This window comes from Callithrix jacchus, chromosome 20 (genome assembly GCF_049354715.1).
Source record: "Callithrix jacchus isolate 240 chromosome 20, calJac240_pri, whole genome shotgun sequence".
Classification (NCBI taxonomy): domain Eukaryota; kingdom Metazoa; phylum Chordata; class Mammalia; order Primates; family Cebidae; genus Callithrix; species Callithrix jacchus.
In genome coordinates, this window is record NC_133521.1 from 26,653,024 (window position 1) to 26,667,892 (window position 14,869).

General features: G+C 53.4%; 1 protein-coding gene across 8 annotated transcripts in view; it reads left to right on the forward strand.

Annotated features, from left to right (window-relative positions):
• HAS3 (hyaluronan synthase 3) overlaps positions 1–14,629 on the forward strand; it is a 33,736-nt gene extending 19,107 nt beyond the window's left edge. Inside the window, exons 2-7 of one of the 8 annotated variants that reach the window (XM_078357580.1) lie at positions 2,597–2,667; positions 3,475–3,618; positions 5,172–5,259; positions 6,291–6,926; positions 10,455–10,556; positions 11,360–14,629. In XM_078357580.1, the coding sequence (XP_078213706.1) occupies positions 5,191–5,259; positions 6,291–6,926; positions 10,455–10,556; positions 11,360–12,283 (1,731 nt within the window). In that variant the 5' untranslated portion in view covers positions 2,597–2,667; positions 3,475–3,618; positions 5,172–5,190 and the 3' untranslated portion in view covers positions 12,284–14,629. Of the gene's footprint in view, positions 1–2,593; positions 2,668–3,125; positions 3,221–3,474; positions 3,619–4,258; positions 4,444–5,171; positions 5,260–6,058; positions 6,170–6,290; positions 6,927–10,454; positions 10,557–11,359 lie in introns of those variants that run through there. The other 7 variants (XM_078357582.1, XM_078357583.1, XM_078357581.1 and 4 more) reach the window with 7 other exon arrangements.
• Positions 14,630–14,869: the final 240 nt, after the last annotated feature.

Consider the following 14,869-nt stretch of genomic DNA (forward strand, 5'->3'; position numbering starts at 1 on the left):
ACAATTTTTGTGCTTTTAATAGAGACAGGGTTTTACCATGTTGACCAGGCTCATCTCAAACTCCTGAACTCAGGTATCTACCCACCTCAGTATCCCAAAGTGCTGGGATTACAGGCGTGAGCCACTGTGCCTGGCCAGGCAGTTTTCTTTTTTCTTTTTTTCTTGAGACAGAGTTTCGCTCTTGTTACCCAGGCTGGAGTGCAATGGCGTGATCTCGGCTCACCGCAACCTCCGCCTCCTGGGTTCAGGCAATTCTCCTGCCTCAGCCTCCTGAGTAGCTGGGATTACAGGCACACGCCACCATGCCCAGCTAATTTTTTGTATTTTTAGTAGAGACGGGGTTTCACCATGTTGACCAGGATGGTCTCGATCTCTTGACCTCGTGTTCCACCCGCCTCGGCCTCCCAAAGTGCTGGGATTACAGGCTTAAGCCACCGCGCCCGACCTGGCATTTTTCTTTTATTCAAACACTGATCCTTGAACTTGCTGTCACTGAGTGCTGTGGAGAGATGGGCATGTAGAACCCTGACCATGGGAAAACACTGCTGCTTTCTGGTTGAGTGACTAATACTTACTGAGTGCTTACCCTCAGCCAGTCTCTTAACTTCCTATCAGTCCACCTAACAACCCAATTTCTGGAATGAAGACGGCTTATTGGCAGACTCTAGAGCCCTCCCCTCCACCAATCTAAGGCTTCTTCTCAGTCTTTGTGTAAGTAGGAATGGCTTTGGTAGGGCCCCTCAGGCCATCTGAAGTTCAAAACACATTCTCACCTGGTCTGGACAGCATGCCTATAGGACCAGCTACTAGGGAGGCTGAGGCGGAAGGGCTGTTTGAGTCCAGGAGTTTGTTTTTGAGACAAGGTCTTGTTCTATCACCCAGGCTGGAGTGCAGTGGTGCGATCATAGCTCACTGCAGCCTTGACCTCGTGGGTTCAAACAATTCTCCTGCCTTGGCCTCCCTGGTAGCTGGGACTACAGGCAAACTCCACAGGCCTGGGTAATTTGTTTTTTTTAAGATGGAATCTTGCTTTGTCACCCAGGCTGGAGTGCAGTGGCGCAATCTTGGCTCACTGCAACCTCTGCCTCCCAGGTTCAAGTGATTCTCCTGCCTCAGCCTCCTAAGTGGGACTAAGGCACGTGCCACAGCTAATTTTTGTAATTTTTTTTTCATAGACGGGGTTTCACCATGTTGGTCAGGCTGGTCTTGAACTCCTGACCTCAGGTGATCTGCCTGCCTTGGCCTCCAAAGTGCTTGGATTACAGGCGTGAGCCACTATGCTAGGCCAATTTTTGTATTTTTATTTTTATTTATTTATTTTTTTTGAGATGGAGTTTCGCTGTTGTTGCTCAGACTGGAGTGCAATGGCACGATCTTGGCTCACCTCAACCTCCGCCTTCTGGGTTCAAGCAATTCTTCTGCCTCAGCCTCCTGAGTAGCTGGGACTACAGGCGCGCACCACCATGCCCAGCTAATTTTTGTATTTTTAGTAGAGACGGGGTTTCACCTCGTTGACCAGGATGGTATCCATCTCTTGATCTCCTGATCCACCCTCCTTGGCCTCCCAAAGTGCTGGGATTATAGGCGTGAGCCACCACGCCTGGCCTAATTTTTGTATTTTTAGTAGAGACAGGGTTTCATCATATTGGCCAGGCCAATCTCAAACTTGACCTCGTGATCCACTTGCCTTGGCCTCCCAGAGTGTTGGGATTACAGGCATGAGCCACTGTGCCTGGCCCTGGTTAATTTTTTAATTTTAATTTTTATAGAAATTGGGTGGGGTCTCACTTTGTCGCCCATGCTAGTCTCTAACTCCTGGCCTCAAGTAATCCTCCATCTTCAGCCTCCCAAAGTGCTGGGACTACAGGTGTTAGCCACTGTGCCTGGCCTATAATGCAAGAGGGGACTGTGTGGAGTAGGTGTGCCCCGGATCTTTACTTGCCTTTGGGGACTGAGGTGTGAGCTCTGTGGCCCAGACTGAGTGACTGTGGGCAGGCAAGTCCCTGAGCCCCTAAAACTTCTGAGAGGAGCGGTTTATAGAGTACAACTCAGGTGCCTATAAATTTGTTGCAGCTTGGGAAGAAGTGATAGAAATTATATCAGGTGTATTTGGTAGACAGGTAAACTCATTTTTTTAAAATTAGTTATTAATTATAATTTCAAGTTTTTCTGAGATGTAAAAACTCAGCGCCTTCAGCTGGTTCTAAACTTCTTGTCTGTTAACAGCTCCCCTCCCCTCCTCGATCTCACCCCATCCCACCGCACCCCAACTCACTTAGTCTCTCCTTACCCGAGTGTAGCACACTGTCTTTTGGGGATCTGGAAGCTACTGGCGATAAGGTCAGTTGGGAATTTAGGAGGTCCTGGATGTCGGAAATAAAGGTGTGAAAAGAAGAGGTGGAATTGTTTTGGCTTTAAGTCACCGGAACCTCCAAGGTTCCTGAAAAACCATGTGCAGCTTTTGCAGACCGCCTTAAAGTCATCAGCGCCCCACTGCGGAATTCAAAGCTAAGCTGTCACAATTGTTAACACCTTCTTTGACCAGCCTTTTTATATTTGATAATTCTTCTCTTCCGCGCCTCTTTCTTGCCAGCAGGAAGGTTCTGCTGCCTTGGTTTTAGGGAGCCCCCTAGACAGTGAACTGTACCTTCGCGTGCAGAAGTCGGGGTAAGTGCTCTCAGCTCGCCTTCCTTGCAGGGTGAGTAGGTTTTGCGGTTAGAAAGCGGGGCGTGGGGGCGGGGAGGGAGAGTAACAATTTTGGAAGTCCCTGCGTGGTATCTGGAAAGTTAATGACGCTTCAGGTTCTAGGTTGAGCCCAATGACCGCCTCGCCTGGACAGCTGGCCCCGGGGCGAGTGCGGAGCCACGCGGCCTTCGGCCCCACTCAGGGAACCCAGCTTCCGCGAGGGCGCCGGGGCTGCGAGTCTTGCGAGCCGCAGGAGCCGCGTACACGCGGGACTCGCCGAACGCCTGCCAGTAGCGCTCCCTGGGACCGCGCAAGGTCCGGGGTGCGCCCTTGGGGGCCCTCCCACTCTGGTCAACTTTCCCGGCCCCAGGGCCGGGGGAGGCGCCTCCCCTGGCGGGCACGCGCGGGGTACTTAAGGGCGGCTCTGCGGGGCCGCCAGCAGTCGGAGCGCGCGGCGGCGCGGAGCGGAGCAGGAGGAGGGGCATGGAGCCGCCGCGGGCCTGCTGAGCTCCGGAGCGCGGCCGCCGGCGGCACGGTGAGCACAAGCCGGCCGGCACCCAGGAGGGGCGGGCCGCGCAGGGCTGCGCCGGGGCCGAGGCGCGCAGGACGCCAAGGGTGCCTCTCGCTGAGCCCCCCCCGCACCCCTCCAGCTCCCAGCCCTGCAGGCGCAGCGTCCGGCGCAGGGAGGCGGGCTGGGGGCGGTGGCAGCCCCAGGCTTCGCGGCGGCCGTTCCCGCAGCCCCCTCCCCACTGACCCCTCCTCCCTTTCTTCCTGCATCCTCTCCTTCAGCCTCGCCTCCTTCCTCCCTGGCGGCTCCTGTTTTGTGAATGAATTAGGAGGTGGACGCCGGTGCGGGGCTCCTGGCTGGTTGGGGTAACCCTCCCTGGCACCTTCCACGACCTCCCGGGGGTTCGCACCTGTCCGGGCACTAAGGTACCAGGCGCCCAGGTTCCTGCGGGTCGGCTGGGCCGCGGCAGCACGTGTCCGGGGGACTGGGCTCCCCTTCCCTGGCCGGCTCAGAGGGACCAGGAGGGTGGCCGGGCACTAGAGGAGGAGCCCCGCTGGGCGCACAAGTTTCCCTGCCGCTGCGTGTGGCCGTGCCGAGGGGCGCACCTGTCAGCGGGAGAGACGCTACACACCAGCAGCCCCTCAAAGTTTCCGAGGCTGGATGGAGACGCGTGCGTCTTTGGCTGGGGGTTCTCCTTGCGTCGTCCCAGGAGCTGGACTTAAGAGCGCCCCCAACCTTGTGCCCTTGAAAGCCGAGTGCGTGTTAGTTTGCCTGGTCTGGGCTCCCGTGGAGGAGCTAAGGGCATGAGGAGGCGGCGGTCCAGGCTGTAGGATCACCCCGGGCCTCTGCCGGCTTGGGAGTGACACAGCCCCCCGCCCCCGGGCTAGGCAGAAAGACCTTGACCAAAGCCTGCACCAGCCCCTGACTGCACGTGGGGTATCCGGCTGCGGGACGTTTTGGGGGCCTCTATTTGGGCGTAGGTGGAGTAACCCGGGTAATGCCTCCGATTCCTGCGGGGGAGGGGTCCCGCCTAGGGAAGGAGAGGGCCGACGACATCGGAGATGCGCCTTTGTCTACAGGCACACTTTGCCAAGGTAGCTGGGGTTCCTGGAAGAAGAGTAGGGCCTGGTCCGATTGGGATTCCTTGGGTTTTCGGTTTCTTCCTGGTTGGGTCGTGGGAAACCGGCACGTGGGTGTGGCCGGTGCCGCCTTTGCCAAGAGGCAAGGCTCGAGCGGGGACAAGAAGCGTGGTGAGTTCATTCTCTGCTGCTTTAACCTGGTGGGCTCCGCCTTCGGCACTGCACCGAGGCGGGGCGCCAGCGCCCAGGTTGCCAGGCTGGCCTTGGCGCCCTCTTCCCCTGCCCAGAGCGCAGTCAGGCAGGGGGCTGTCGCACCCCTTCAGCATGTAAGCTCCGGAGGGGAATGGGGGCGCTCCTGGGCTGCGGATGCAGGCCTGGGGACTCCTGGGCCACAGACGCGAGCAGAAGGGTGGGAACAGGGAGGGCTGAGTCCTGTGAGGGAAGCACCCGGTGGGCTCTCAGGACGGTGGGGCAGAGCGCCCAGAGGCCGCGCTTCCTGGAGAGGCAAGGCTGCCAACAGCTCTTTCCTGGCCAAAGCTGCTGGAAGGCTGCTGGTGCCTGAGTCTCAGGTAGACTTAGGCGGTGACTGTGTGTTCCTGTTCCTTCTATGTGAGAGGGGTCCCGTCAGCAAAGTGCGTGCTTTGGGGGCTCCAGACCTAGAGTTGGAGCAAGCTTGGAAGTGAGGCATCATTGTCTGTAGAACTGAATGAACATGGGGTTCTCTAGATCAGGCAGGTGGCAGAGAGGGGATGGGGTGCCTCAGAATGGGAGGGTGGGCAGCCATCCTTGTTACCTCTTCTTTCCCCTCCCTCACATCCCTCTACCCACCTGCTCTGGAGGAAACCACAGTCGGCCTCACCACTAGGGTAGCTCATCAGGGCTGTGTTTCCATTTTTCAGGAAATGATTTACCTGAGACATGAAGGAAGAAACCAGTAGAACTACCATTGTGCTATGGGGAGACCAAGTCTCAGAGAACTGGGGCAAGGTCAGACAGCCAGGAAGCACAAGCACTTAAACCCAATTCTCTGATGCCACGTCCTGGGCTCTTATAAAATAAAGCTGTTTGCAACAGGGCAGATGGTAGGGGCCCTGACTTAGTTGAAGATGGAAGCTGGATATTGTTTCCAGGAGTTGGCTGGGCAGGGGGACAAGCACGGAGATGCATGCTGCACGGGCACTAGGACCAAGCGGATGGGACGCCCAGGCAGCCACCGTGGAGGCTTCTGCAGTGGCGGCTGCTGCTCCCTGTGTGCCCTTTAGCACTGGGCTCTAGGAGGCTGTCCACTCCCCAGCTCGCATTTCCTGCTCTGCTTCTCCCACTGCTTTCCCTTTCTTTCCTGCCTCGCAAGTAGAAGGTGAGAAAGCGGAGAACAAAGGGAAAGTTTCTCTCTCTAATGCTGTCTTGAGAAAGGGAAGCTGCTGCTTCCCCCCCCCCAACCCCATGCCCCTTTGTTTGCTGTTTCTTTTCCTCCTGCACTTTCTTCTTGAGTCTTATTGGTGGCTGTGCTTTACTGGTGAATATCCTCTCCAGGAGGTCGGAGGAAGCTCTTAGGCCACTGGCTGCCTCCCTGACCCTCACGTGCCCAGAGTGCCTCAGGCTTAACCTCCTGACGCTTACCTCTTCAGCACTTTGGGTCAGGTAGAGCCCACTGCTGCCACCCACCAGCCAGGTATCACATAACCCTCTGAGCCCTGGCTTGTCAGACAATAATCAGTGCTACTCTGAAGGCTTTGTATGTGTCGCCCATTTAACTCTGAAAGATGCTGTGAGGTTAGTCCTGCAACCCACATTTTACAGTTGGCGTGACTAAGGAGGCACAGACAGCAAGTGGCAGAGCTGGGATCTGAACTCCAGTAGTCCGGCTCCTGAGTCTACCAAGTCTTAGTCATGCTCAGTAAGCGGTAACGGTTTTGATTAGTAGGTCATTCCCACTAGTAGTAGAGAATGCCAATGCTCCCACAGACTGGAAATGCTGCCTCCTTCCTGACCCTCCATCTCCTGCCTTCTCCCGCCAGATGCCGGTACAGCTGACGACAGCCCTGCGTGTGGTGGGCACTAGCCTGTTTGCCCTGGCAGTGCTGGGTGGCATCCTGGCAGCCTATGTGACAGGCTACCAGTTCATCCACACGGAAAAGCACTACCTGTCCTTCGGCCTGTACGGTGCCATCCTGGGCCTGCACCTGCTCATTCAGAGCCTGTTTGCCTTCCTGGAGCACCGGCGCATGCGGCGGGCTGGCCAGGCCCTGAAGCTGCCCTCCCCACGGCGGGGCTCGGTGGCACTGTGCATCGCCGCATACCAGGAGGACCCTGACTACCTGCGCAAGTGCCTGCGCTCGGCCCAGCGCATCTCCTTCCCTGACCTCAAGGTGGTCATGGTGGTGGACGGCAACCGCCAGGAGGACGCCTACATGCTGGACATCTTCCATGAGGTGCTGGGTGGCACCGAGAAGGCCGGCTTCTTTGTGTGGCGCAGCAACTACCATGAGGTGGGCGAGGGTGAGACAGAGGCCAGCCTGCGAGAGGGCATGGACCGTGTGCAGGATGTGGTGCGGGCCAGCACCTTCTCGTGCATCATGCAGAAGTGGGGAGGCAAGCGCGAGGTCATGTACACAGCATTCAAGGCCCTCGGAGATTCGGTGGACTACATCCAGGTAAGAGCGCCTCCCTAGGAGCCTGTATACATGGGGATGTGGCTGGCCAGCCAGGCAAACTCTCCAGGAATCTGAGGTCTGCTCTAGGTCCCTTGGGTTGTACACACACCTCTACACTTAAGGCAACAAGGCATAATGGTTCTGAACAGCGGTCTGGGGTCCAAAAGACCTGGGTGGAATCCCTGTTCGCCATTACGCAGCTCTGTGATTTGGGCCAGATCTGTAACTGCTGTCCCAGTAATAATAATAGCAAATGGCTGTACAGCACAGTGGTAGGTACTTATTTATTTTTGAGACAGTCTCACTCTGTTGCCCAGGCTGGAGTGCAGTGGCCTGATCTCAGCTCACTGTAACCTCTGCCTCCTCGGTTCAAGCAATTCTGCCTCAGCCTCCCTGGTAGCTGAGATTACAGGCGCCTGCAATCAGGCCCAGCTAATTTTTTGTATTTTTAGTAGAGACAGGGTTTCACTTTGTTGCCCAGGCTGTTCTCGAACTTGTGACCTGAGGCGATCTACCCACCTCAGCCTCCCAAAGTGCTGGGATTACAGGCGTGAGCCACTGCACCCACCTCCACTTTAGTTCTTTTAATCCTCAAATCACTCCCAGGAATAAGTAGCATTATCTCCACTCATAGAAGGTGAAAGCAAAACACAGAGAAGCTAAGTAACTTGTCTGATGTCCCACTGCTAGTAGAGTGCAGAGCCAGGATTTGTCTGTGTCAAGTCTATCTCAAGTCTTACTGTGGTGCAGCACTGCCTCAGCACTGCCAACGTGGGGCTGAATCTCTTCACAAGGAAGCGTGGTGAAGAGCAAAAGAAACCATCCTCAGAAATACTCAAAATATTCTAGTAATGGCCAAAAAGTCCCACTCTTCCTGGTATCAAAGTCGTGGCTGGGAGGTGAGAGACACAGGTGCGAATGACCAGCTTCATTTTGTAGCAGCATTGGCAGGGCCAGGACCCTGATTAAACCCTGCCTAGTGGAAACTATTAGGTTGACATGGTTTCCGTCTTCAAATAAAAAAAACTCAAGAGTTGAAAAGTTGAAAGTCCACACATTTTGGTACAAAGTAGAAACCAAAACCTAGGACCCTGTAGGCCAGGATTCTTTTTTTTGTTTTGTTTTTGGAGATGGTGTCTCACTCTGTTGCCCAGGCTGTAGTGCAGTGGCACCATCTTGGCTCACTGCAACCTCTGCCTTCCAAGTTTAAGCGATTCACCTGCCTCAGCCTCCCAAGTAGAGTAGCTGGGATCACACGTGTGCACGACGACACTTGGCTAATTTTTGCATTTTTAGTAGAGATGGGATTTTACTACATACGTCAGGCTGCCCTTGAACTCCTGTCTTCAGGTGATCCACCCGCCTCAGCCTCCCAAAGTGCTGGGATTATAGGCATGAGCCGCCATGCCCAGCCTGGGCCACGATTCTTGACAGCATCCAGGCTGCCTCTCTTCCTGACTCTGTTATCTGACTGTCCTCCTCCACACCTGCCAGAGCAGGGTGCTGCCCATCCCTTGGTCAGTGCTTAAAGGTGCAGTGGCTGTCCTGCCAGCCCACCTGTGTACCAATTCATTCTGCTGATAGCATTTTGAGTCCTCTAATACTATTTTTCTCTAGTATACCCACCTAAAATTAGCTCACTGAGATTGCATGTCTGGCTTTGGATAGCTGTCTTTGCATAAGGGTTGATGTTTATCTTCTTCTGGCTTCCTAGGCCCAGGACCTCCTCAGCCATGGAGGGAGTGAGGAGAGCCTAGCAGGCTATTTGACTGTAGTTCACTTAGGGTCATGGGACCTTGTGGAACTTTCCTGGGGACCCAAATGCTTAGGGAAAAGCCCCTGAACCCTGGCACAGGCTCAAGCCACAGTGACTTTGTCATCAATTCCCTGCAAACACAAGATCTCACCTCACCGCCCCCCCACCCCCACCCCACCATCTCCGTTTCCTGGTGGTCTGGGTTCTGGTGGATCAGCAAACAGGCTCACACACCTGAGCTATCTCTTTACAGCCCTGGGATCACTGCGTAAGGCAGCCCTGGGCCAGAGCCATAAGCGCTTGCTGGATTTCAGCCTGTATTCCCACCGCCTGCTGCGGTGGGTCTCTCTCTCTCTAAGGCAGAACTCTGCCCCAGCCAGTGGGGAAACCCAGGCAGCACAGACCTCTTCCTTCCCTAACATTGCTCAGTTAGAAAGCCCTCCCTGGTCAGAAGGAAGCAAAGCAGCATATAATGAATGGGCTAGGGGAGAGGAGGGAGGAGCAGCAGCAGCAGCAGCAGCAGCAGCAGTAGTAGTGCCGGGAGTCTTGGCCTGTAAGTGGAGGAGACTCTGGAGTCTGGCCTGAGGCTTCCCAGGCCCTTCCCAGGCATGGAACAGGATGTAAGGATGTGTCTGGTAGGGAAATGGGAAGAAGCACATGTGAGGGACCCAGCCTGATGCTGAGGCTGTTCTGATTCCCCTTTAGCCTTCTACTGCTTGTCTGTGGCCACCCTGTCTTCCAACATAGAGAAAGCTGGGTGGGGTTGTGTCAGAGGCAACCTCCTTCCAGCCGGGATCTTATTCAGCAATTTTAATACAAGGATTTTAGGCTTCTGCAGAACAGGGTTTTTGTCCATCTGTGGACCTGTTTGTTGCTCTCCTAACAGTGACCACAGAGCGAATCAGGTCTGTAAATCAGTTCTCCTGCCCAGTGCTTACTGGATTCTTCATACCACTTTGGTAATTTTTTTAGAAAACAATTAAGCAGTCAGCCATTAGGGCAAGCACTGATAGCCCAGGTTCAACTCACAATGGGACCACCTGTTAGAATCAGGCCATAAGCCTCCCAAGAGCTGGGCCCAGTTGGCCCTGTGGTTTGCTTGGAGGCACCTGCTGCAGCATCCATGCCTATTGAAAGCAGCTTCCAGGGGGAGCCCTCGGCCATACTGTGCCCTGTTCTGAGAGGTTTGGCCAAGGGAGTCTGTTGAGGGTGCAGAGACTGGCAGCTTTGTTACTGGTGTCATGGAGGTGCCTGCAAGTAGGTAGACTGGTAACCACCACTGGGCTGCAGGTTGTCTAAAGGACCACAGGCTGATGCGGGGACCCTGTGGTTAACCCTGTGGGGTCAGCTCAGGCTGTACGTAGTCTGTTAGCCCTGGCCTACCCTACTGTGCCTGTCATCTGAGTTCAGTGATGTGTTCCCCTACTCCCCAAGGACCCCAGAGAAATATTTTGAGGCCAATTCTGTGGCACCTGGCTCCATAGGGCTAAAAAAGGGTACGGTGCTAAGTATGTTTCCCTTTCCAAGCCTGACACCTACTGTCTTCAGGGTTTCTCCCTCTCAGCCTAGTACCTGTCAAGCCTATAGCTGAACTAACTCTTCTTTTCCTACCTTTCGTTTTTCCTTTGGCACCTTCTGGTGGCACAGATCTCTTAGCTAGTGGCTGGAAGTGAGTCATGTGAGGGGGGTTATGTCTCAGGCAGTGAGCAGTGATGGGGGCGGGGTGTGCAGGCCTGACGTCAGAATGGGCTGACAGCACACTCCCTCTGCAGGTGTGCGACTCTGACACCGTGCTGGATCCAGCCTGTACCATCGAGATGCTTCGAGTCCTGGAGGAGGATCCCCAAGTAGGAGGAGTTGGGGGAGATGTCCAAGTAAGATGTCACCAGGGATATCTGGGGGGAGGGGTCTGGATTTCCTCCTAATCCCATTGGATATGCCTGGGAAATGGGTGTCTTGACTTCCTAGTACTTGAGGGGAGTTTCCTTGCTGGCAATTTTCACTGACACCAAAGAGCGTGCCTCCCTCACTGCCAACCCCTTTCTTGCTCTTCTTCCACATGAACGGAAGTCATTTAACAGGTATGGAGAAGAGTCTATACTGTAGGAGGGGCACAGTACTTTGAGGCCTTAGATCCTAGAGGGCACTTCCTTTTTGGCCGGTGATGCAGCAAGTAGCTCCAAACCTAGATCTTTGAGGAGCCCTTGCTCTTAGGGAACGAGCTGAAGACCTCCGGGCAATACAGTAAAAATAAGGGGCCCAATCTGCCAGAGATACTCAAGTAACATCCCAGGGCTCCCTAGAACTTTCCAACCACAGAAGGCTTAGGACAGGTGGGAGGCAGTATATTGGCTTCTTCCCAAGCCCCCTTCTCTGCCACCACCACAGGCTGCCTCCTGAGATTGAAGGTGGTTTTGACCGCTAGAGCCACTTAGCAGGAAAAATCTCTGCAGAGGGAATGACACAATAGGGAGGTAGAGCTGGTGCTGGGGACAGTGAATGGGTGTGGTTGGCTCCTCTGAGCCTCACGTTTCCCAGCTCTGAAGGAACCAATGGCCAGGAATCTGAGCAATGGGCCACAGTAGCCATGGTAAGGAGGCTTCGTGGTCTCTGGTGTCTGTGTCCTCCAGGTGTAGGTTGTTAGGTGGGGAGGCCCAGCGTCTCTATTCCCTTGCAGATCCTGAACAAGTACGACTCGTGGATTTCCTTCCTGAGCAGCGTGCGGTACTGGATGGCCTTCAACGTAGAGCGGGCCTGCCAGTCCTACTTTGGTTGCGTGCAGTGTATTAGCGGGCCTTTGGGCATGTACCGCAACAGTCTCCTCCAGCAGTTCCTGGAGGACTGGTACCATCAGAAGTTCCTAGGCAGCAAGTGCAGCTTCGGGGATGACCGGCACCTCACCAACCGAGTCCTGAGCCTTGGCTACCGAACTAAGTATACTGCACGCTCCAAATGCCTCACAGAGACCCCCACTAAGTACCTCCGGTGGCTCAACCAGCAAACCCGCTGGAGCAAGTCTTACTTCCGTGAGTGGCTCTACAACTCTCTGTGGTTCCATAAGCATCACCTCTGGATGACCTACGAGTCAGTGGTCACGGGTTTCTTCCCCTTCTTCCTCATTGCCACTGTCATACAGCTTTTCTACCGTGGCCGCATCTGGAACATTCTCCTCTTCCTGCTGACGGTGCAGCTGGTGGGCATCATCAAGGCCACCTACGCCTGCTTCCTTCGGGGCAATGCAGAGATGATCTTTATGTCCCTCTACTCCCTCCTCTATATGTCCAGCCTTCTGCCAGCCAAGATCTTTGCCATTGCTACCATCAACAAGTCAGGCTGGGGCACCTCTGGCCGAAAAACCATCGTGGTGAACTTCATTGGCCTCATCCCTGTGTCCATCTGGGTGGCAGTTCTCCTGGGAGGGCTGGCCTATACAGCTTATTGCCAGGACCTGTTCAGTGAGACAGAGCTAGCCTTTCTTGTCTCTGGAGCCATCCTGTATGGCTGCTACTGGGTGGCCCTCCTCATGCTTTATCTGGCCATTATTGCCCGGCGATGTGGGAAGAAGCCTGAGCAGTATAGCTTGGCTTTTGCTGAGGTGTGACATGACCCCCAAGCAGAGCGGGTAAAGTGCAATGGGTAAGGGAGGGAAGGGGAACAGAAGAAGAAAAGATGGGGAGGGAGGAGGGAGGAGGGAGTGCCGTGTTTTAGTCTCTTAATGGTCCAAAGGACAAATCTAAAATGCAAAGAATGGTGACGTAGTGTGGCCTGGAAGCTCTGCTTAGAGGAGGCAGCACTGATCCCCAGGTGCAGGGCAGGAGTGGCTTCTGTGTTTCCAGGCTGCCTGTCTCCTTGCATCTGCATGTGGGCAGTAGCCTCCCCCTGGGCTCCAGAGGGCACTCAGAAGTGTGCTAAGCCAATTAAGTCCCATTTAGTGGCAGCTTGTGATAGGTACCTGAGTGATGGCAACCTGTGGAAAGAGGTTCTCCCAGCCCATCTGAACACAACCAGAGGTGGCAGGAGAATTTCTACTGAGCGAGCTGGGCTGGTTAGTGTATGTTACCCCCACCCCACCCCTAAGTAGTTATCAATGCAATAAGATTGCACCTGAGATACAAGGCCCAGAAGCCTGATCTCTGGGCATCAGAAAACAGGGTCCAGGAATGGTGCTTTATGTGAGATACTCCACTCCACATCAACATTCCAGGGATGAGCCAAACCAGCAGGGAGTTAGCACTGAACTGCTTTTAAAGTGTACACTAAAAAGGAAAGTTTGCCAGGAAGAACAAAGAGATTGTGGTGGTGCTAAAGGAGGCCCTAAGCTATATGGAGGCCTTGGGTGTTCCACCTGGAAATTGCTCAGACATCTAGATGGGCTCTTAGCTTGTCGGTGATCTCTGCTGGGGAGATAAAAAAAGATCAAGCCCCAACATGTTCAGAAAAGAAGTGAAGTCTTGGTATTTTAACCCGTATACTCTGAATTCCTCTCAAATTCAGCTCTGATCTGAGGCTAAGACACTCACTTCACTTTCTTCAAAAGCAGTTTTTGAGGTGTAACAGCAGTCACCTCTTCTACTGTCATCATCATGGGTAAGTTTTTCAAGGTAGCAACTGGGGCAGAGCCCAGGCTCTTATAGAACCCTCCACAGGAGGCAAGCCTGTTCTCGGAACATATGGGAACTATGAGGAGCCTCTGATCAAATTGGCTACAATCTTGTAGTTGCTTGGACAGATTCCTTGGCAGTCGGGTTAGCGTGTGTGATGTTCAGGCTACTGTTCTTGACAATCATCTCCAATGGAAAGCTTTTCAGTGTTCCCAAAGTGAACTCTCAAATCCAAAATGGTTATCTTTAAGACCATCCATTCTCCTCAGTGGCTTCTCCAGGGAATTCTTACAGCCAAGTTGTGACAGTCACTGCATTGCTTGCTTTCCAGAAACCAAATTAGGAGATAGAGCTGGTTCCTGCATCCTAAGGTTCTTGCTTTCTCTGTCTTCTGAGGCTGTTTTCCCTCTGCTGCTTTTGGAGAATGAGGGGAAGCCATATTCCAGTGACTTGCAATCCATGCTGTTCTCAGCTTTTGAGTTTAAAACCTGGGATCCTCAGCCTTTAACTTAGAGGTTGCTTGCTTGCCCTCCAAATGTCGTTTCTGAGGGGCCAGCTAGCCCGTGCAGAACCAGCACTAATGTGGACAGCAGCAGACAGGGCAAGCCTCTAGTGTACCGCGGTGCTTCCTACAAAGACGCAAAGTGTGCTCTGAGCCACAGATGGGCAAACTCTGGTGCTTTCCTTCATCTCCCATGAACTCAAGGGTTTTCCAGGTGTAGCCAACAGTTGTCACATCACACAGACTGAGTTTCTGCTAAGACTGGTGGTTGACATAGGACCCAACCCATGAAAGCTGGAAGGCAGCAAGCATTTGCTAAGGCCGCCCGCTCCAGGCAATCGTTCTGCTGGCCAAGAAGTAAACTATTTTGAGCATTACAATGGAGGAAATCCGGTCAACCAAGTGCAGAGTTCAGACTTCACTAAGGGCTTGTTTTTCTTCAGCATTTACTTGAAGATTAACGTAGAATGACAGGCTGTCCCACCAACAGCTCTGCCTTGCACTGTGGTCATCAACTTTCCTCAAATCAAAAATAGGCAGGTACAGGTAGTGGGCTCACAACGTTTGACCTCGACTGGTTTTTCTAAGTTATTTTGTGTATTTTTCAGCAGCAAAACCAAACTGGGTCTTCAGCTTTATTCCCATTTCTGGCAAGGGAAGAGCCTTTATACAATTGGACGCATTTTGGTTTTTCCTCACTGAGAATTCTAATCCTCTTTTGTATTGTTTTTACAATAATTTGTAAACATATTTATTTTTACCTGCCTTTTTTTTTTTTTAACTTTTCAGGTCAAGTTTTTTATACTGCACTTGTCAAAATAAAGATTCTCACATATGCTGGTTATCTCTGAACTACTACTTTGTACTTAATGAAAGCTAGCTCTTTATTCCAGTTTCAAAGGAGGGACTTTAATATTAGAGTTTTGTTGGGGGGACCCAAGACTGGGCAACATGTCCATTCTGGTAACTGTACACTCATGGGGGCTTCACTTTCAGTGTAGAGGGTCTTTGGTGAAATAACTGGCAGATGAATGAGCCCTTGCTAAGGCTAAAAACCAAAGCTTGTTTCCTCTTGGAGCAAGTG